The sequence below is a fragment of the Salvelinus namaycush genome, chromosome 26 (genome assembly GCF_016432855.1).
Source record: "Salvelinus namaycush isolate Seneca chromosome 26, SaNama_1.0, whole genome shotgun sequence".
Taxonomy (NCBI): Eukaryota; Metazoa; Chordata; class Actinopteri; order Salmoniformes; family Salmonidae; genus Salvelinus; species Salvelinus namaycush.
The window spans coordinates 22,193,726-22,216,791 of NC_052332.1; the positions used below are offsets into that span (position 1 = coordinate 22,193,726).

At 44.1% G+C, this 23,066-nt stretch overlaps 1 protein-coding gene across 1 annotated transcript in view; it reads right to left on the reverse strand.

Annotated features, from left to right (window-relative positions):
• Positions 1 to 23,066, reverse strand: part of LOC120021255 (G-protein-signaling modulator 1-like) — a 56,115-nt gene that overhangs the window by 2,360 nt on the left and 30,689 nt on the right. Inside the window, exons 10-11 of the mRNA XM_038964926.1 lie at positions 13,278 to 13,348; positions 12,993 to 13,157 (exon numbers count right to left, since the gene is read on the reverse strand). Coding sequence (XP_038820854.1) covers positions 12,993 to 13,157; positions 13,278 to 13,348 — 236 coding nt within the window. The remainder of the gene's footprint in view (positions 1 to 12,992; positions 13,158 to 13,277; positions 13,349 to 23,066) is intronic.

Here is a 23,066-nt window from a genome sequence, read left to right on the forward strand (position 1 = left end):
GAAATGGTTTATTGAGATCGGTGTAGAAGAACTTGACTGGACTGCACAGAGCCCTGACCGCAACCACATCGCCGGCCTAATCGCCCAACATCAGTGGCTGAATGGAAGCAAGTCCTTGCAAAACTCTTCCAACGTATAGTGGAAATCCTTCACAGAAGAGTGGAGGCTGTTAATAAGCCAACTCCCATATTAATGCCCATGATTTTTGAATGAGATGTTTGACGAGCAGGTGTCCACATACTTTTGGTAATGTAGTGTAGCAATTTAGATATCTATCTATCTAATCTAAGAAGCACCTTTTGCAGCGATTACAGCTGTGATTCTTTCTGGGTAAGTCTCTAAGAGCTTTCCCACACCTGGATTGCACAACATTTTCCCATTATTATTTTCAAAATACCTTCAAGCTCTGTCAAATTGGTTGTTGATCATTTCTATACAACCCCTTACAGGTCTTGCAATAGATTTTCAAGTAGATTAAATCAAAACTGTAACTCGGCCACTCCGGAACATTCACTGCCTTCTTGGTAAGCAACTGAAGTGTATATTTGGCCTTGTGTTTTAGGTTGAATTTGTCTCCTAGTGTCTGTTGGAAAGTAGACAACCAGATTTTCCTCTAGGATTTTGCCTGATCTTAGCTCTATTCAGTTTATTTTTATATATGAAGAGTGGTACTCAGTGATGTGTTGTGTTACATTTTCCCTTTACATAATGCTTTGTATTCAGGACATGAAGTGGATTTCTTTGACACATTTTTTGCAGAATTACATTTTTTAGCCTTTAGACAATTGAGACATGGATTGTGTGCCATTCAGTAGATGAATGAGCAAGACAAAAGGTTGAAGTGCCTTTGAACGGGGTATAGTAGTGGTGCCAGGCGCACCGGTTTGTGTCAAGAACTGCAACTCTGCTGGGTTTTTCACGCTCAACAGTTTCCTGTGTGTATCAAGAATGGTCCACCACCCAAAGGACATCCAGCCAACTTGACACAACTGTGGGGAAGCATTGCCCAGCATCCCTGTGGAACACTTGACACCTTGTAGAGTCCATATACCCTGACGAATTGAGGCTGTTCTGGGGGGGTGCAACTCAATATGAGGAAGGTGTTTGTGGAATGGCTATGTGTGATTCTCCAGTTTTAGCCCAATGCAATCAATGGCAGTACAATTATTGGCTCTACACAGTAGTGTAAAGTACTTAAGTAAAAATACTTTAAAATACTACTTAAGTAGTTTTTTGGTGTATCTGTACTGTACTTTACTAAACTCAGCAAAAAAAGAAACGTCCCTTTTTCAGGACCCTGTCTTTCAAAGATCATTTGTAAAAATCCAAATAACTTTACAGATCTGACTCTGAAAAACACTGACTCTGAAAAACACCAAAAGAAAGATGCCCAGGGTCCCTGCTCATCTGTGTGAGTGTGCCTTAGGCATGCTGCAAGGAGGCATAAGGACTGCAGATGTGGCCAGGGCAATAAATTGCAATGTCCGTACTGTGAAATGCCTAAGACAGCGCTACAGGGAGACAGGACGGACAGCTGATCGTCCTCGCAGTGGCAGACCACGTGTAACAACACCTGCACAGGATCGGTACATCCAAACATCACACCTGCGGGACAGGTACAGGATGGCAACAACAACTGCCCGAGTTACACCAGGAACGCACAATCCCTCCATCAGTGCTCAAACTGTCCGCAATAGGCTGAGAGAGGCTGGACTGAGGGCTTGTAGGCCTGTTGTAAGGCATGTCCTCACCAGACATCACCGGCAACAACGTCGCCTATGGGCACAAACCCACCGTCGATGGGCCAGACAGGACTGGTAAAAAGTGCACTTCACTGACGAGTCACGGTTTTGTCTCACCAGGGGTGATGGTCGGATTTGCGTTTATCATCGAAGGAATGAGCGTTACACCGAGGCCTGTACTCTGGAGCGGAATCGATTTGGAGGTGGAGGGTCCGTCATGGTTTGGGGTGGTGTGTCACAGCATCATCGGACTGAGCTTGTTGTCATTGCAGGCAATCTCAACGCTATGCATTACAGGGAAGACATCCTCCTCCCTCATGTGGTAGCCTTCCTGCAGGCTCATCCTGACATGACCCTCCAGCATGACAATGCCATCAGCCATACTGCTCGTTCTGTCCGTGATTTCCTGCAAGACAGGAATGTCAGTGTTCTGCCATGGCCACCGAAGAGCCCGGATCTCAATCCCATTGAGCACGTCTGGGACCTGTTGGATCGGAGGGTGAGGGCCATTCCCCCCCCAGAAATGTCCAGGAACTTGCAGGTGCCTTGGTGGAAGTGTGGGGTAACATCTCACAGCAAGAACTGGCAAATCTGGTACAGTCCATGAGAAGGAGATGCACTGCAGTACTTAATGCAGCTGGTGGCCACACCAGATACTGACTGTTACTATTGATTTTGACCCCCCCCTTTGTTCAGGGACACATAATTTAATTTCTGTTAGTCACATGTCTGTGGAACTTGTTCAGTTTATGTCTCAGTTGTTGAATCTTATGTTTATACAAAAAATTACTCATTTTAAGTTTGCTGAAAATAAATCCAGTTGACAGTGAAGGACGTTTCTTTTTTTGCCGAGTTTATGTTTTTTTGACAACTTTTACTTTACTACATTCCTAAAAAAAATAATGTACTTTTTACTCCTATTCCTATACTCCTATTCCCTGACACCCAAAAGTACTCGTTACATTCTGACAGGAAAATGGTCCAATTCACACACTTATCAAGAAAACACTGCTGGTCATCCCTACTGCATCTGTACTTGGACTCATTAAACACAAATGCTTCATTTGTAAATTATGTCTGAGTGTTAGAGTGTGCCCCCTGGAAAATTCTGCTGTCTGGTTTGCTTAATATAAGGAATGTTAAATGTTTTTTACTTTTAATACTTAAGTATATTTTAGCAGTTCCATTTACTTTTGATACTTAACCAAAAACATTTAGACTTTTACTCAAGTAGCGTGACTTTGACTTTTACTTGAGCCATTTTCTATTAAAGGTATCTTTGCTTTTACTCAACTATGACAATTGAGTACTTGTTCCAGCACTGCCTCTACATCATTTTGGTGATCTGTGTGTAGCATTAAAAATCAAGTTGTTGTTGTTTGAGTTGTTCTTAACCTTTTCATAGCACTTTGGACACAGAATGCCTTTGATACTGCCTGGAATAGCACATATGTCACGACTTCCGCCGAAGTTGGTCCCTATCCTTGTTCGGGCGACGTTCGGCGGTCGAAGTCACCGACCTTCTAGCCATCGCTGATCCTCTTTTCATTTTCCTTTGGTTTTGTCTTGTCTTCCATCACACCTGGTTCCAATCCCATCAATTACGGGTTGTGTATTTGACCCTCTGTTCCCCCTCATGTCCTTGTCGGTGATTGTTTATTGTAAGTGCTTGTGCACGTCTGTCCTGGTGTGCGTCGGGTTATGTACCCATTATTTGATTGTTCTGTTTTCCAGTGGGTTTTTGTTATTAAACTGCACCGTTTGGAAACACAGTTTTTGCTCTCCTGTGTCTGACTTTTCTGCCACCAGTACGCACCCCTAACAGCATAACAGTGTTCTCACAATCTGACCAATTATGTCCCTCAGTGCTGAGAATGCCCTACCTAGGGTATATACCTTGGCCTAGATCTTCAAGGTTGCTCAATCCGTCACCTGACATAATGTAAAAATAAACCTCCTTTCTTGCCCACTTAAAATTTAACATGAATAACGAAACTAGACCTTTCAAAGCTATCAACACCTCAGTGTTAATATGTTGATGAATATGTTACAAATAATGTATACTGTTATAACGAGCTAATTCCAATGTAAATATGATTATTCATCACTATTTACATCACTTTTGTTTATTTCGGTCAAACATAACACAACCTCTTTATACAGTACACATAAATTATCCAGCACCAACATCCCAGTACTACATTAAAGCCATCTCCAATTTCCACCCTCAGGATAAATTAACATGATTCTCTGCATTGAAGAAGTGTGTGATCCTGCCTCCATGTTGATGATAAATGCCTTGGCAGGTTAACGGTAGACATCAAAGGCAGTAAACCATAGGACACATCATGGATCAGTAATGGCTGATGGTGTCATTATCCCCCTGGATGTCATACCATAATGGCACAATCAACACCAAGCATTATCGCCTAACAAATAGAACTGGATACACATAACATACAATCCCATTACGTTCTGGTAGCAAATTAGATTGACTAAACATTTGCATTGATAATTGAAAACCTTTAAAACTCAACTTGGTACAGCGTGATATAGATAAAGGGCAACTCACAGTGAACAAGATATCCAGAATCAGGTCAGAGACTAGAATGTTCAGTAGTACGATACAACCGTGATGTTGCTATAGGCGGTCACATTTTCAGCAGCAACTTTTGTGAAAACTTCATACCAAAATTAGACTACACTTCAAACGTTGCTTTACTGGGCATTATAAACGCATTTAATTGCCACAGATTGTGTCTGACTCTCTGGCAAAGCAAGAAAAACAGACATTTAGGCTAACACAAGCCAAAACGTAGAGACTAGTTAGATAGCAACACTATCATCCATCAAACAATCATTTAGATAAAGAGTATGAAGTGACTTACCACACAAGCACGTCTCTTTCCGATCTTTCCCTTTCTCTCTCTCTCTGAGTGCTCTCCCCCTCCCTCACTCTCCACACGCCTGACTCACTCCCCTCTCTTCCCCCACCACTCTCCTCCTTTCCACCACCACTCTCCTCCTTTCCACCCTTCCCTCTCTTTCCCTTGCCACCTCCATCTCTCTCGCTCTCTCTTCCCCTCACCAACTCCCTCCCTCTCGCCACCTCCCTCCCACCCTTTCTCTCCTTTCCCACCTCCCTCCATCTCTCGCCATCTCCCTCCGACCCTTTCTCTCCCTCGCCACCTCTCTCCCTCGCCACCTCCCTCCCTCTCTCTCTCTCTCTCGCCACCTCCCTCCCTCTCTCTCGCCACCTCCCTCCCTCTCTCTCCCCTCTCCCTTGCCACCTCACGCTCTCCCTCGCCACCTCCCTCCCTCTCGCTCAACCTCTCTCTCGCTCAACCTCCCCATCTCCCTCTCTCTCCCTCGCCAACTCCCTCCCTCGCCAGTTTCCTCTCTCTCTCCACCTCCCTCCCTCGCCATCTCCCTCTCTACCTCCCCTTTCTCTCCCTTGCCACCTCCCTCCCTCTCTCTCTCTCCCTCTTACCCTCGCCACCTCCCTCCCTCTTACCCTCGCCACCTCCCTCCCTCTTACCCTCGCCACCTCCCTCCCTTGCCACCTCCTCCTGCTCTCCCTCGCCACCTCACGCTCTCCCTCTCTCAACCTCCCGCTCCCCCTCGCCACCTCCCTCCCTCTCTCTCTCTCTCTCCCTCGCCACCTCCCTCCCTCTTACCCTCGCCACCTCCCTCCCTCTTACCCTCGCCACCTCCCTCCCTCTTACCCTCGCCACCTCCCTCCCTCTTACCCTCGCCACCTCCCTCCCTTGCCACCTCCTCCTGCTCTCCCTCGCCACCTCACGCTCTCCCTCTCTCAACCTCCCGCTCCCCCTCGCCACCTCCCTCCCTCTTCTCCTCGCCACCTCACGCTGTCCCTCTCTCAACCTCCCGCTCCCCCTCGCCACCTCCCTCCCTCTTCTCCTCGCCACCTCACGCTGTCCCGCTCTCCCTCTCTCTTCCCCTCCCTCTTCCGCCACCTCTCTTCCCCTCCCTCTTCCGCCACCTCTCTTCCCCTCCCTCTTCCGCCACCTCTCTCTTCCCCTCCCTCTTCCGCCACCTCTCTCTTCCGCCACCTCTCTCTTCCCCTCCCTCTTCCGCCACCTCTCTTCCCCTCCCCCTTCCGCCCCCTCTCTTCCCCTCCCTCTTCCCCTCCCTCTTCCTTCCCCTCCCTCTTCCGCCACCTCTCTCTTCCGCCACCTCTCTCTTCCGCCACCTCTCTCTTCCCCTCCCTCTTCCGCCACCTCTCTCTTCCCCTCCCTCTTCCGCCACCTCTCTCTTCCCCTCCCTCTTCCGCCACCTCTCTTCCCCTCCCCCTTCCGCCACCTCTCTTCCTCTTCCTTCCCCTCCCTCTTCCGCCACCTCTCTCTTCCGCCACCTCTCTCTTCCGCCACCTCTCTCTTCCCCTCCCTCTTCCGCCACCTCTCTTCCCCTCCCCCTTCCGCCACCTCTCTTCCCCTCCCTCTTCCGCCACCTCTCTCTTCCGCCACCTCTCTCTTCCGCCACCTCTCTCTTCCGCCACCTCTCTCTTCCGCCACCTCTCTCTTCCCCTCCCTCTTCCGCCACCTCTCTCTTCCCCTCCCTCTTCCGCCACCTCTCTCTTCCCCTCCCTCTTCCGCCACCTCTCTCTTCCGCCACCTCTCTCTTCCGCCACCTCTCTCTTCCCCTCCCTCTTCCGCCACCTCTCTTCCCCTCCCCCTTCCGCCACCTCTCTTCCCCTCCCTCTTCCCCTCCCTCTTCCTTCCCCTCCCTCTTCCGCCACCTCTCTCTTCCGCCACCTCTCTCTTCCGCCACCTCTCTCTTCCCCTCCCTCTTCCGCCACCTCTCTCTTCCCCTCCCTCTTCCGCCACCTCTCTCTTCCCCTCCCTCTTCCGCCACCTCTCTTCCCCTCCCCCTTCCGCCACCTCTCTTCCCCTCCCTCTTCCCCTCCCTCTTCCTTCCCCTCCCTCTTCCGCCACCTCTCTCTTCCGCCACCTCTCTCTTCCGCCACCTCTCTCTTCCGCCACCTCTCTCTTCCCCTCCCTCGCCATCTCTCTCTTCCGCTCCCTCGCCACCTCTCTCTTCCCCCCCTCGCCCTCCCTAGCCAATGAAAAATGACTAACTAAACATCGAAGTGTCAACTGTAAGGACCCTCGCTCTTTTCAGAGGTCCTACCAACTCGCTCACCTTTGGGGTTTTCAAAGGAGAGGTCAACTCAGGAGTTCTACCAAAATCCAACCTGGTCTCAGAGCATTTCGTATTATTCTGTACTTAAATCTGAACACTCAATTTAGTATGATATGTTACATTTCGTGTGGTGTGTATTAATTTGTGGATGACCATTAGCCAATTCACATTTGATGTTATGAATTACAGTTAGTATTATATGTTACGAATTTGAAAAATGTCCAAAATGTTACCAATTTGTAAAACATACAATATGTTACTAAGTTTAAGGTTAGGGTCAGCTAACATGCTAAGTAGTTGAAAAGTTGCTTATTAGCTAAAATGCGAAAGTTGTCCGTGATGAGATTCGAACTTGCAACCCCATGGTTGCTAGATGTTCTCGTTATACTCCCACCCATGCACCCCGACCAACTACCCTACTTTCCTTTTTGCCTTAAGTAAACATACCAAACAGAGCATATAATATTTGTGTGTCCCGGATAACATTTACTATGTTACGTCTAGTCACTGAGACCAGGCTGAAAAGTCAGGACCACACAGAAATGTTTCAGACAGATCAAACATGGTGAGACTACTGACATCCTCCTCAAAACTAGACTTGCTCTCAGCAATCTTCTTAGACATAGCACGTGTAAAAGCACCAGCTAGGAACACTCTAGGGTATTTCTCTGATAACCCATCAGGTTCCTCTACTCTGGCACCTAACAAAACAACAGAATTCAGCACAACTTTCCCTCCAGCCAAATCATTGCCTAAAATCAACAAGACTCCCTTCACAGGTAGGGTAGGCTTCACTGCAATGACCACGCGACCAGAAACAAGATTAGACTTGAGTTCCACATTTTACAAGCAACCCATCTCCACGCCTTGAAGTGTCAAACAAAATGAAGGACTGGGCGGCCCCAGTGTCTCCCAGTATCTTCATTGGCTGTTTAACAGCAACACCACTCTGCAGAGATACAAACCCTTCTGAAACAAAGGGTTCATTCAAATCTGATCTTGTTTAGGAGATAAACCAGTCCTAACCAGAGACTTAATGCGCTGGAGGGCTCCCACAAGAAGAAAGCTTTTTCTCTCAAAATGTTCTATTTCAACTTAGGACACAGAGACAAATATGGCTTTTCTAATGGCAGTAATGCCAAACTGGCAAATACGGATAACCAGTTCTGTCCATCCTTGTCTCTGGGTACTGGTGGAAAAGACAAACCTTGTAGTGAGAGATGACTTCTCTGGATAGTTTTTTTGTGTAAGGATATTAGTACTTTGTGCCCTGTTTGAAGGTATTTTTATGTCAACACAAACTCATACTCATCTGCAAGGACTGCAGCTTTCTAAAGCATGATAACCTTGTGCTCATTAATGTAGGTAGCAACCCTTGATTCCTGGTGTTTGTGACGCTCGCTGTTTGGTGCGATGCAGATCCGGTGGTGAGTGTGGTGAAACAGAGGTGACGCAGTCTGTTCTTTTGATCTTTGATCCAGGGTCTTTAACTGACAAAGTAATGTTAAGATAAACTAGTTATTCTGTTAGAGGTTTTGTGCCGAATCCACTGCAGTGTTACAGGTGTCACGTTTATGGGCATGTTGCAGCAGTGTGTAGGAGGGAGATCCCAAGATGTGGGAAGTGTGCAGGAAGACATAGAACAGAGGAATGTGTTGTTTTAGTGGAAAACGTTGTGAACTGTATGGGTGCCCATGTTGCTGGGGATCGGAGTTGTCCGGTACGAGAGAGGCAGGTTGAGGTGGCCAGGGTCAGAGAGGCAGGTTGAGGTGGCCAGGGTCAGAGAGGCAGGTTGAGGTGGCCAGGATCAGAGAGGCAGGTTGAGGTGGCCAGGGTCAGAGAGGCAGGTTGAGGTGGCCAGGGTCAGAGAGGCAGGTTGAGGTGGCCAGGGTCAGAGAGGCAGGTTGAGGTGGCCAGGGTCAAAGTAGTGCAGAAGATGTCATATTCTGAGGCAGTGAAGAAAGTAGGAGGGTGGATCAAGGGTGAGGGATTCTGAGTGGATCCCTGTGAATAGTAGATCTGTTCCAGAACAGAGGGGTAGGCCAATGAGTGATATATGTTTCAGTAAGGTTGGCTTCTTAGTGTTCATAGCAATGGCTATCAACTGTACCGCAGAGATGGAACATAAGTCACAGAAAATAGATGTTGTGGTGGTAGCTGCAGAAAAGTACTTGGGGATATGAGATTTCACTTCAGAAGAGTTACAGGGTGTGTTAGTGGTAGTGTCCAGCTTGTCCGGAGAAGACAAGGTGAGCACTACCATCAGTCTTGTGTCATGCCTTCAGTAAAGCATCCTGAGACCATTCATGTGTGGGGTTGCTTCTCAGCCAAGGCTCACTCACAATTTTACCTAAGAGCACAGCCATGAATAAAGAATGGTACCAACACATCCTCAGAGAGCAACTTCTCCCAACCATCCAGTAACAGTTTGGTGACAAACAATGCCTTTTCCAGCATGATGGAGCACCCTGCCATAAGGCAAAAGTGATAACTAGTGGCTCGGGGAACAAAACATCGATATTTTGGGTCCATGGCCAGGAAACTCCCCAGACCTTAATCCCATTGAGAACTTGTGGTCAATCCTCAAGAGGCGGGTGGACAAACAAAAACCCACAAATTCTTACAAACTCCAAGCATTGATTATGCAAGAATGGGCTGCCAACAGTCAGGATGTGGCCCAGAAGTTAACTGACAGCATGCAAGGCCGATTGCAGAGGTCTTGAAAAAGAAGGGTCAACACTGCAAATATTGACTCTTTGCATCAACTTCATGTAATTGTCAATAAAAGCCTTTGACACTTATGAAATGCTTGTAATTATACTTCAGTATTCCATAGTAACATCTGACAAAAATATCTAAAGACACTGAAGCAGCAAACTTTGTGGAAATTAATATTTGTGTCATTCAAAACTTTTGGCCACGACTGTACACACACACACATAAATATATATATACACACAGTTGAAGTCGGAAGTTTACATGAAATTCGATTGGAGTCATTAAAACTCATTTTTCAACCACTCCACAAATGAATTTATACTATAGTTCAGTTGGGGGTGGTAATGCAACATATTGGATGCCAACCACCGTTAAACTCCACCAAAGAAAAGTATTCTAATCTGTGTGCGCCACACCCAAACAGAACCAACCAAAAACAAAATCCAGAGAAAAACCAAAGACTGTAACACAGACCCTTTCAACTCGTGTGACCTGGTGTGAAAAAAATAGACCAAAGTTCAAATACCATTTTTATTGACCTTATTTCTGGAAACAAGAGAAAGATTAGCCAGAGGAAGTCCACTTTGTCTCCATATCAACCCCCAATTGCACAACCGCTATTTTAGTCAGTCATTAAATAACAGGCTTCCTTCATACAATGGCTTCCTCGCTCTTTTCCATGGCAAGCCACTGATTGCAACAATTAACAGCATCACAGAACCGGGACGCATGGTTGGCCGCCTCAGATGCCAAGTGACAGCAAAGCACAACCGCTTTGGCTGACGCTGGCCGAGGATGTCCTAAGGATAACGGAAGCACAAAGGAATATTGTTGTGAACAATCTAGAGCAGTCAGAAAGGCCTGCAGGTTTACTTTGTGTTATTCCTGGATGCTGATTTCTTCTGACGCCATCAGACACAGCACTCCTGTCTCTACCAGGAATTAACCTGGAGATCTAGATTGTCCATTAACCCTCATTAAATCACATCATGTCTCACCTATGGCACTTTCCCTTGCCCCTATAATCATGATGTAAGTCTCAGACTAAAGGTGCAAAGATGCAAGGACCCTACAGGCTTCAGAAGCGTCTTGCTGACCACCAGCTTTAGTGCGCTAATCACATTTATTTCATTTTATCCGTCAGGTTAGCTACCATTGATTTTTTTAAAGGCTGCCATTCCTAAAATGCAGAGAGGAAACTGAAGCTATAATCGGCAGATAATGCCTTTCAGTAAAACACTTTGATACTAGGAGGAAAGTGTCAGATTTAATTAGGGCTTTAAGGAGATACAAGCTACTCAGAGGTGCTATCGCTACCGTCTCCTAAAGCTAACACACTTCAAGCCATTGTGTCTCTAAACCCATTATAGAGCTAGGCTACACATTGAAAACAATAGTCTTTGTAACTGATGCCTTTTAGTGGAGCTGACATAGGGATGAGTTTGACAATTCTAATTTCCTCTGGTATATTCTCCACGTGAAGAGATCAATTAAATAAATGAAGATCAATTAAATGAACATGACTAGTAAACACCAGGTGCATGTTATTGTTATGCAGGGATATAATGAGGAAGTGAAGTTATACAGTGCATTCAGAAAGTATTCAGACCCCTTAACTTTTTCCACATTTTGTTACGTTACAACCTTTTTCTAAAATGGATTAAGTAGTTTTTCCCCCTCATTTACACATAATGACAAGGCAAAAACAGGTTTGTATAATATTTTGCATATATATTAAAAATAATAAAAGGAAATATCAAATTTACATAAGCATTCAGACCCTTTACTCAGTACTTTGTTGTAGCACCTTTGGCAGCAATTACAGCCCTGAGTCTTCTTTGGTATGACGCTACAAGCTTGGCACACCTGTATTTGGGGAGTTTCTCCCATTCTTCTCTGCAGATCCTTTCAAGATCTTTCAGGTTGGATGGGGAGCGTTGCGCCCCAGCTATTTTCAGGTCTCTGTAGAGATGTTTGGTCGGGTTCAAGTCCGGGCTCGGGCTGGGCCACTCAAGGACATTCAGAGACTTGTCCCGAAGCCACTCCTGTGTTGTCTTGGCTGTGTACTTAGGGTTGTTGTCCTGTTGGAAGGTATACGTTCTCCCCAGTCTGAGGTCCTGAGCGCTCTGGAGCAGGTATTCAGCAAGGAAGTCTCTGTACTTTGCTCCGTTCATCTTTCCCCTCGATCCTGACTAGTCTCCCAGTCCCTGCCACTGAAAAACATCACCACAGCATGATGATGCCACCACCATGCTTCACCGTATGGATGGTGCCAGGTTTCCTCCAGACGTGATGCTTGGCATTCAGGCCAAAGAGTTCAATCTTGGTTTCATCAGACCAGAGAATCTTGTTTCACATGGTCTGAGAGTCTTTAGGTGCCTTTTGGAAAACTCCAAGCAGGCTGTCATGTGCCTTATACTGAGGAGTGGCTTCCGTCTGGCCACTCTACCATAAAGGCCTGATTGGTAGAATGCTGCAGAGATGGTTGTCCTTCTGGAAGGTTCTCCCATCGCCACAGAGGAACTCCCCCGATTGCTCAGTGTGGCCAGGCGACCAGCTCTAGGAAGAGACTTGGTGGTTCCAAACGTATTCCATTTAAGAATGATGGAGGCCACTATGTTCTTGTTCTTGTTCCTTCAATGCTGCAGAATTGTTGTGCTACCCTTCTCAGATCTGTGCCACAAAACAATCCTGTCTTGGAGCTCTACGAGCAATTCCTTCGACCTCATAGCTTGGTTTTTGCTCTGACATGCTCTGTCAACTGTGGGACCTTATATAGACTGGTATTTGCCTTTCCAAATTATGTCCAATCAATTGAATTTACTACAGTTGGACTCCAATCAAGTTGTAGAAACATCTCAAGGATGATCAATGGAAAAATGATGCACCTGAGCTTAATTTCGAATCTCATAGCAAAAGGTCTGAATCCCTATGTAAACAAGGTATTTCTGTTGTTTTTTTAAATACATTTGCTAATTCTTTTTTTATTTAATACATTTTAGAATAAGGCTGTAACGTAGCAAAATGTGGAAAAAGTCAAGGGGGCTGAATACTTTCTGAAGTACTGTATGTCAACGAGTGGGCAAACTAGGAAATTTAAATCTACTCGGATAAACATTGGTTGCGTGGATGGAAAATTATATTTTCTGGTTAACTACGTTTTTCAGAACTTAGTTGCAACAGGCATCACTGCAGTCCCTGGTTGGAATCCAGGCTGCATCACATTTGGCCGTGATTGGGAGTCCCATAGGGCGGCGCACAATTGGCCTAGCGTCGTCCGGGTTTGGTAAATAAGAATTTGTTCTTAACTGACTTGCCTAGTTAAATAATGGTTAAATAAATATTGAAAATTAAGATATGGCTACTCACCGGAGGCGGGACTTGGACTGTGACTTCATCGGCGTCCACAGGGGAGTCAAACCACTGCCTCTCATCTGAGGACTGGCTGTCGGGGTAGCCCTTCCCTCTACTTGGCTGAGACTGCTTACTCTTGGATCTCCGGGATATACTGTCCAATTCCTGGCTGTCTCCATTCTGCAGGGATACCATTGGATTTTCATTGATTTTACATGTGTATGTTGTCATTTTATAAAATGTCAGAAATTAGGTGAGAAAACGAAATCTCAATGGAATCAACAAAATGACTGTTTTTACCTTATCTGACGAGTACTTCCACAGTTCGACACTGTCCATACTGTTTCTCTTGGTAATTTTGGGTCTGGCTCCTAGAACAAAGAGGAGAGCAAAAGAGAACATCAAAGCATAAGATACCCTTTGTAAAGTTGTCAATGGACGGTTTAGTGTGTATGGATGGTTTAGTGTGCCGTTTAGTACTGTAATGAATGGGGGGCAGTATTGCCCTGAGGGGAGCTTTAACCCGAGTCACCTGACCCAAGACAAACACCCTATCCACAATCCCACTTCAGAGACATAGTAACACACTCATCAAGGCTAGGGTCGTTAAAGTAGGTACAGATATTTCATAAATATTGTGGCAGCGGGCAGGGAGAGGTGAGAGGAGTGGTGATTGAGGGGAGATATCTGGGTAGTCCGTTGGCTCCACCCCTGGGCCTTATTTGGACTTCCTGCCCCAACGAAGAAAGACGAACTCGTTAAGCCAGGGAGTGTTTGGGGATAAAAGGGGGAAGCAACATTCACAACGAGGCAGAGTAGGAGAGAACCAAGAGCGTTATGAAGACAGATTACTATCTGTGAGATTACACGTTGTGACCTGGACTGTCGGACTAACCCCCTTGTGTACCGGACCGGATTGGCTGATGACCCGAGTGTGCGGATTACCCCTGGAAAACGGAACTGACAAAGGGAACGGCTTGTGGACTGTTAGGTGATTGGTGAATTCCCCCTTCTTTCCCCGTGTACGAAAATCCCTAATAAACTTCCCCTTTGCATTCTATTTGTGCTACTGGTGCCTGTTTTGTTAATGACCTTAGTGATGTGGAAACCCCACACCCTTGATCTTAATACAATATGTTTTCATTTCTGATCGAATCTGGATGATCATCACAATCTATTAATACATGTAATCTAAAATGTCATCTACGTAATCCCTGAAAGTAAATATTTATTATGAGAGGACCATAAACAAACAATAACTAGTAATGCTGCATACTCCAAGAAAGGTCAAAATCTCACCTTTCTGGTAAAAATAGTTATACATTGCCGAGGTGTAGTCACTTTTGAGAACACAAGCTCAAGTACACAGTACAAATATGAAACTACGAAATATTTTATGACGTATTTCCTATTCAACAAAACTGTATGGATACGGCTTGAATTGACATGTGTTTTCTAAATATAGCATAATAAAATTATTAAACCACTATAAGATTCCTTATAACTCTAAAATACATATTTGTATGTTTAGTGTTAGAGAAAATGTGCTCTCTTGATCAAAACATCTGCTCCCACAACTGTGAACGTCACACATAGCTCTAGCTTGGCTTCCTGAACTCGTTAAGAACTTGCCTTTCATCTCATATTAAACAAAGTGTTTTTTGTTTAATCTATGAATTATTTTATCTCTGAATGTGCTACTTAGATTTCACATCCTACCTCTCACAGGCGGTCTAAATATACTACTGCGTCCGTGGGAACCAGGACTAATGCTACCAGGGCTACCCCAATTCTGATCTACGGTGTCCATAGATCCATTTATAAGCAAAAATGTCAGTCGGAACCGGTACCAGAACCACGTGAGACCCCTAAACAAGGGACTATACATCTAAAAGGTTTAAACAGTTTAAAAATAGTTTACAAACCCCTTATAAAGGGTGCAATAACGTTATCTTACCAATGTCTCTAACATTGATGTATTACAAAAGGTTCTGTAGGGTGACCATTCAAAAACTACATTGTTCAACCGATAAACCTTTATAAACATAAAACCAAAACACATATCTAGACTGTTTCCCATACAGCTCAAACAGATGGTCTTGTGATGTGTGGTGAGGACGAGGTTTAGTCAGACAGCCAAGTAAAAAGACTGTGGATAAGGGGCCCTTTACGAGCCATGAACCCATAGGGAATGTTGGGCCAGGGTGTGAGCTGGACAGCCTGCACTGAGATATGGAGAATGTGTAGGGCTGGCACAATTATTGTGTAACCGACAATAACTGTGAACTTTAAAAAAGTATCTTCATAATCATCTTAATATATTTATTTTAGGGGAAGGGGGATTCAACTTTATATTGAAGTAGATATAGTTTACGTAATATGAGTTTGTCATTTGAAGTGGTTAGAGTTGGTAATCATTTTACGAGCAGAACAGCATAGTCTGGAAGAGAAGCATAATTTCCAAAAGTTCCAAGCGGTTAAAACCATTCGTTTTTGAGATAGGGGTGTCATCAAGGCTGTGTTGTATTTATTACAAGCTCACAACATTTTTCAACAAAATTGAAAATTGACAATTACCGTACCATTTGCATGACAATCGTTACCCAAAAATACACAAACGTCACAGCCCTACCGACGTACCCTTTACGTCCACTTCTGCAGTCCACTTCTCATGCTTGTTCTATCTACGTAGATCTATCAGTCATGTGACACTTGGAAAGTAAAAAAATAAAACTCTATGTATTTGGTTGTATCGTTAGCTATAGAATTATTTGGATTGGATTAGCAATTACATTTAGAAAGTTATGTTATTATCATTATTCTGAACGTTTTTATTTTTGCTTCATGAATTGACCAATAGATTTGAACCATGTGTCTGGGGCCTAATTCTTCAAAACTTGACATCTCTATTTTCATTGTGTTTCTGTTATGTGCATCACAGAACCCATCTGTGTATTTGTTTAGAGGGGAAAATGTAATGCTTGATGATTACCATCACTCACTCTACACCGTACCCAGTATACACAACCAAATATTTTGTTGTCATACATGGTCTGTGTTATGTCTGTCTGGACTGGGACATAATCACCTAACTTTATTTATCTAAAAACATATATGTTGGTTTCTTGCTGGATTTGGCCATCCCAAATCTATCTACACTGGTTTCCTTCGGCTCTCACGTGTCCAGTGTATGGACTCACTGAAGGCCTAGTTATCTCAGACATGCACATCAAGGGCCCGATTCAGAATTAGGAAATGTACACCTTTCCTATGCACTTCAGTAGTTGAGATTCAGATTTACAGTATACAGGTGCGTAACAGACTTTGCAGGAGTGGTTCCCTTGCGCACGTTGAATACATTTAATTAAATTGCTGAAAACCCTCCCACTTGCTGGCCAACAGATTTTCTCATGGAGTTTTCATTCAATAGGTTTTTCAGTACATTTATCTAAATAAAGACATCCCTTTAAATTTGGTGTACCTTTTAATAAAACATAGCTCAACAGACTCACAAAAATTTACACAAAAAATGTTTGGTGAATCAGAAATAGTGGTTTGATTCCCCCTGAAAGTTGCCATATTCAATTGTTCAATCCATAAAATATTGGAAGGTGAGAAAAGTGTACAATAGGGGTTGAACAGTAGTCCTATAAATCTACCATAATAATCCTCAATAATCATGGAACTGTGACGACAACAGTCCAGTCGTGGTGAACCGTGCGACAAGCTCTAGTTTTGAACTGTTATGTATGTTTTGCGTTCCATCATGATTCAAATAGACTACATGTCCCAAATTACTGCACAACTTATAATACGTTAGCCTAATATGATCCACTATTGCTAGAGATCCTCATGAAAAACCACACAAACATGACAGAGGAATGAACAGTAAAATAACAACGTAATTGAATGATGTAATATGTAAGGGAACTAACACTAAAGTCACTGACAGTTATAAATGTGGGTATAACTGACGGTGGCTACCGATAGTGGCTAATATTTAACATGATACAAATTGTTTTGAAAAAAGTGAAAAAAGTCTGGGCATATAATTAAAACATTATAGAAATCATAAATCAAACGTGTAGGTTTGGTGCTATACTGTCATTTGCTCATGGCTACAGAAGCTGATAGCTTGGGTGCCCCAATTTCATCAAGTTGTAAGGCCAGCATAATCATAAACTTCACTGTGGAAAAGGTGATACAGTATGTTGATATGCTTCAGTTTGCTGCCATATGACTTGTTTCACATTTGTCTCCAGCAATCATAAGGTAAAATATATATAAAACAATTGTCATTTATATTTACAATCCCCTTATCCAAAAGGCTTACTCATTTACCTAGCGCTTATCAATAGTTCTTATGAATTTATAAATGACAGTTTATGGAGAATGCTGTTATTTCTATGGGAAAAAGAAAGTAGATGTTGTTCCACTTGGAACCGACAGGTTGCTCCACCTTATTCATCTTCCATCATGTGTAAATGTGGTGAAATTATGAGGGAATTAAATCAAGGACAGAATATCTGAAGACACACTGCCACACCTTATTTTTTTTAATCTCCACCCTAAATTAATAGCAGGTTAATAGCAAAGCAAGGTCAGAAAATGCGTAGAGAGAAAAGTGCATTAAAAGGGAATTATTTACGGTGGCTTAACTCAGATTGGAATTCCCCCAAATGAATAGACACAACACAGTCCGAAATTACATACTAGTTTGACAATTTGCAAATAGTAAGGCATAAAGTTATTCTTGTATAGAAAACACTAAGCACCAATGAATCGCAAACTACAATACTCCAAACGTCATCACCATTATAACAACCTGAATGTCTGTCTTCTCATTGTATTTCCATTTTGCGAGGTGGCAGTGCCAGGGCTGGGTCCCACCTAACCACAGTCTGTACAGCATGGGCCTGCTGATCCAAACAGACCGTCTCTGTCTCAAATAAACATCCAACACGTCCTCTCCATACACAGAGCAGGGCTGTGTCCACCTGACTAACCCTTTCCTCCCAACCCGGACTCAATAGAAGATGCAATTGACCGGAATTACCTCAAGTGACCTCAAACAATGACCACTCAACATTCCATCTATCAGTCTATCTTCATTAGATTATTTCTCACATGGTCCCTTCATCTTTCTCCTGTCATAGCCTTAGAACATTGCCGTTCTCTAGGAATATACAGAGTATATTGCCTGAATATTTTTTAAACAATATATCACAATGACATAAATGGGTAAGAAAAAGACAATACATGGATTTCCTCTCAACTCTTACTACATGTAGAATTGCAGGGTGTGTCATTTGTATAACCGTACGTGAATGAGTAACAGTGCATGTCTGTCTGGGAGAAACATTAAAACCCATTCACATCCTTTTACTATATTTAGTACAATATCAAAATGCGCCACTGAACAATTTATGTAAATCCATGAAATTTGGTGTCAACATAGTTAGTACAAGTGTCTAGGCAGGCCACATTGAAATGTTAAGATTGATTGTCATTATCTAATTTCCAGTATCAAAATTGAGAAAATATAAAGAATCATTCAAATGACTTTTCCAAATTAAATTGTTTAAAAGCATATATTATTGTTAATTGACCTATTCCAAGCCCAAATATGCTAAATATACAGTATGATTCAACTCATTGTCATTTGTAAACTACAGACGTTTCTGTATTGAACTATATTTAGTCTTTGTATAAGTGCGGTTACAATTTTTTTTTACACGTCACAAATTAAGTCATGTGATTACATGTTCCAATGGTCATATATTAATGAATAATTTTTGGTGTATAGATTGTCCGGACCAATATATAAATATATATATACTTTCGAAATATACAGCACATTTGGAAAGTGTTCAACCTCTTCCCTTTTTGCACATTTTGTTACGTTACAGCCTTATTCTAAAATGGAGGAAATAACACATTTTACTCTTCAATCTACACACAATACCCCATAATGACGAAGCCAAAACAGGTTTTATACATTTTTGCAAATGTATTAAAAATAACAAACAGAAATACCTTATTTACATAAGTATTCATAGCCTTTGCTATGAGACTCAAAATTGAGCTCAGGTGCATCCTGTTTCCATTGATCATCCTTGAGATGTTTCTATAACTTGATTGGAGTCCACCTGTGGGAAATTCAATTGATTGGACATGATTTGGAAAGGCAAATACCAGTCTATATAAGGTCCCACAGTTGACATAGCTTGGTTTTTGCTCTGACATGCTCTGAGGTCGAAGGAATTGCCCGTGGAGCTCCGAGACAGGATTGTGTCGAGGCACAGATCTGGGGTAGAGAACTAAAAAAGTTATTCAGCTTTGAAGGTCCCCAAGAACACAGTGGCCTCCATTATACTTAAATGAAATAAGTTTGCAACCACCAACACTCTTCCTAGAGCTGGATGCCCGGCCAAACTGAGCTTTTCGGGGGAGAAGGGCCTTGGTCAGGCTGGTGACCAAGAACCCGATGGTCACTATGACAGAACTCCAAAGTTTCTCTGTGGAGATGGTTGTCCTTCTGGAAGGATTTCCCAACTCAGCAGCACTCCACCAATCAGGCCTTTATGATAGAGTGGCCAGACGGAAGCCACTCAATAAAAAAGGCACATGACAGCACGCTTGGAGTTTGCCAAAAGGCACCTAAAGGACTCTCAGACCATGAGAAACAAGATTCTATGGTCTGATAAAACCAATATTGAACTCTTTGGCTTGAATGCCAAGCGTCACGTCTGGAGGAAACCTGGCATCATCCCGACGGTGAAGCATGGTGGTGGCAGCATCATGCTGTGGGCATGTTTTTCAGCAACAGGGACTGGGAGACTAGTCGAGCGAAAGATGAACGGAGCAAAGTACAGAGAGATCCTTGATGAAAACTTGCTCCAGAATGCTCTGGACTTCAGACTGGGGGCGAAGGTTCACTAAGCACACAGCCAAGACAACGCAGGAGGGGCTTCGAGACAAGTCTCTGAATGTCCTTAAGTGGCCCAGCAAGAGCCCGGAATTGAACACGATCTAAAATCTCTGGATAGACCTAAAAATAGCTGTGCAGCGACGCTCCCCATCCAACCTGATAGAGCTTGAGAGGATCTGCAGAGAAGAATGGGATAAACTCCAAGCTTGTAGCTTCATACCAAAGAAGACTCGAGGCTGTAATCGCTGCCAAAGGTGCTTCAACAAAGTACTGAGTAAAGGGTCTGAATACTTATGTAAATGTGATATTTTTGTGGGGGGGGTTTATTGTAAATTTGCTCAAATGTATAAAAACCTGTGTTTGCTTTGTCATTATGGGGTATTGTGTGTAGATTGATTGAAACTATTTAATACATTTTAGAATAAGGCTGTAATGTAACAAAATGTGGAAAAAGTCACAGGGTCTGAATACTTTCTGAATGCGGACAAGCTATACATCAAAAATTAAGATCTGACCATTTGAACATGTATTGAACATGTATTCACAGCATATGCAAATCCAATGTAAATCAATGGAGCGGGAGAGAGGATTTCTTTTGATATTTATATATGTGTATGTATATATATTTAAAAATTATATATAAAAATGGTCCCGACTATCTACATACCAAAAATTACGATTTGATCATTTGAAGATGTATTCACAGGACTTAATTCATGAAATGTGCCAAAAACAGTAACCTCATGTCTCCAAAGACTAAATTCATTACAATATCAAAAACTCACATTGCAGACAAACGCTTTGGCCGATTTAGAACATTTCTTCAGATTTGTCCATCATTAAGTTCAGAGAACCTGTGTACTAAAGGAAATGATACATTTCCGTTATGGACATGAATGGGTTAACTTATTTCCTTTACACTTGGCAACTTCAACCTCCCGATGTTTGCCTTTGATTTATTTATTTTATTTCCCCTCCTTGCCTCTTTTGACCTCACCCTTTCCCAATCCCCTCCAACTCACAAGGCAGGCAATACGCTTGACATTATCTTTACTAGAGGCTTCTAGCCTACTAATCTCATTGCAACACCCCTGCAGTTCTCTGATCACTCATTTGTTTCCTTTTCTGTCACCCTTTCCTCCAACCTTAACCACTCAGCTCCTACTCAGATGGATGCGCTGTTGCAATCTTCACTTTCTCTCTCCCAGCACTCTCTCCTTTTCTATTCTATCATCTCTCCGTTCTGCTAAATCCTTCTCCCTCCTGAATCTGCCTCTTTGACCCTACTCTCCTCCCTTTCCGCATCCTATGACTCACACTGTCCCCTTTCCTCCCGGCCGGCTCGGCCCTCCCCTCCTGCTCAGTGGCTGAGTGACCCATTGCGAGCTTACAGAACAAGGCTGCTGGCAGCTGAGCAGAAATGGAGCAAAACAAAACTTCCGGAGGACCTATTATCCTTTCACTCCCTCCTCTCTACCTTCTCTTCTTCTGTATCCACTACTAAAGCCACTTTCTACCACTCTAAATGTCAAGCTTCTGCCTCTAAACCTAGGAAACTATTTTCTATCTTATCCTCCCTCCTTAACCCTCCAACCCTCCCTCTCTGCAGTCGACTTTGTCAATCACTTCGAAAAGAAGGTTGACAACATCCGCTACTCAATCACCTATTGAGTCCACTGGTCTCACTCACACAGTACTACCCTACGCCTTGACCTCTTTCTCCCCGCTCTCTCCAGATGACATCCTGTGACTAGTGAGGCCTGGCCGCCCGACAACCTGCCCGATGACTTCGACATCGTAAACCATCAGATCCTCCTTTCCACCCTCTCAGGGCTAGGCGTCTCAGGCTCTGCACACTCTTGGATTGCATCCTACCTGCCAGGCTGCTCCTACTAAGTGACGTGGAGAGAATCTGTGTCTGCACCAAATACTCTCGCTACTGGTGTCCAACAGGGCTCGGTTCTAGGCCCTCTTCTCTCTATAAACCAACTCACTCGGCTCCATCATATCCTCACACCGTCTCTCCCATCATTTCAATTGCGAATGACACAACTACTTTTCTCTTTCCCCCTTCTGACACATAGGTGGCGACATGCATCTCTGCGTGCCTGGCAGAAATTTCAACTTGGATGTCGGCCCACCACCAAGACAGAGCTGCTCTTTCCCCCGGGGAAGGCCTGCCCGATCCAAGACCTCTCCATCATGGTTGACAACTCCAGTGTCACACTCCCAGAGTACAAAGAATCTTGGCGTGACCCTGGACAACACCGTCGTTCTCTGCAAACATCAAAGCAGTGACTCGCTCCTGCAGGGTCATGCTCTACAACATCCATAGAGTACAACCCTACCTCACACCGGAAGCGGCGCAGGTCCTAATCCAGGCACTTGTCCTCTCCTGTCTGGACTACTGCAACTCGTTGTTGGCTGGGCTCCCCGCTTGTGCCAGCAAATCCTTGCAACTTATCCAGAATGCTGCAGCCTGCCTGGTTTTCAACCTTCCGAAATTCTCATGTCACCACGCTCCTCCCCACACCACTGGTTTCCAGTCGAAGCTTGCCTTCACTACAAGACCATGGTGCTTACCTACGGAACAGCAAAAGGAACTGCCCCACCCTACCTTCAGGCTATGCTCAAACCCTACACCCCAACCCGAGCACTCCATTCTGCCACCTCCGGTCTCTTGGCCCTCCAACCCCTACAGGAGGGCAACTCCCGCTCAGTCCAGTCCATGCTCTCCTCTGTCCTGGCACCCTAATGGTGGAACCAGCTTCCCCTTGAAGCTGGGACAGCAGAGTCCCTGCCCATCTTAGGAAAACATCTGAAAACCTACCTCTTCAAAAAGTATCTTGACCCCCCAGGCCCCTTTCTAGCTCTGACTCTACTGACAGCTACTTTATTGGGGAAAAATGTCCTTTTTATGCCTGTGATATGTGGTTGTCCCACATAGCTAACTTAAGATGAATGCACTAACTATGTCGCTCTGGATAAGAGCATCTGCTAAATGACTCCATCCTCTGATCCGCGATGGATTGAATCCAATCTCAGAACGATCGAGCTGAAATGATGACTCTATCCTTCTACAGAAGTCCTTTTAGAGGGGCATACATAATGCATTCACTAAGATGCATTATCAGCAGAGAAGGATTCTGTTGACAGAA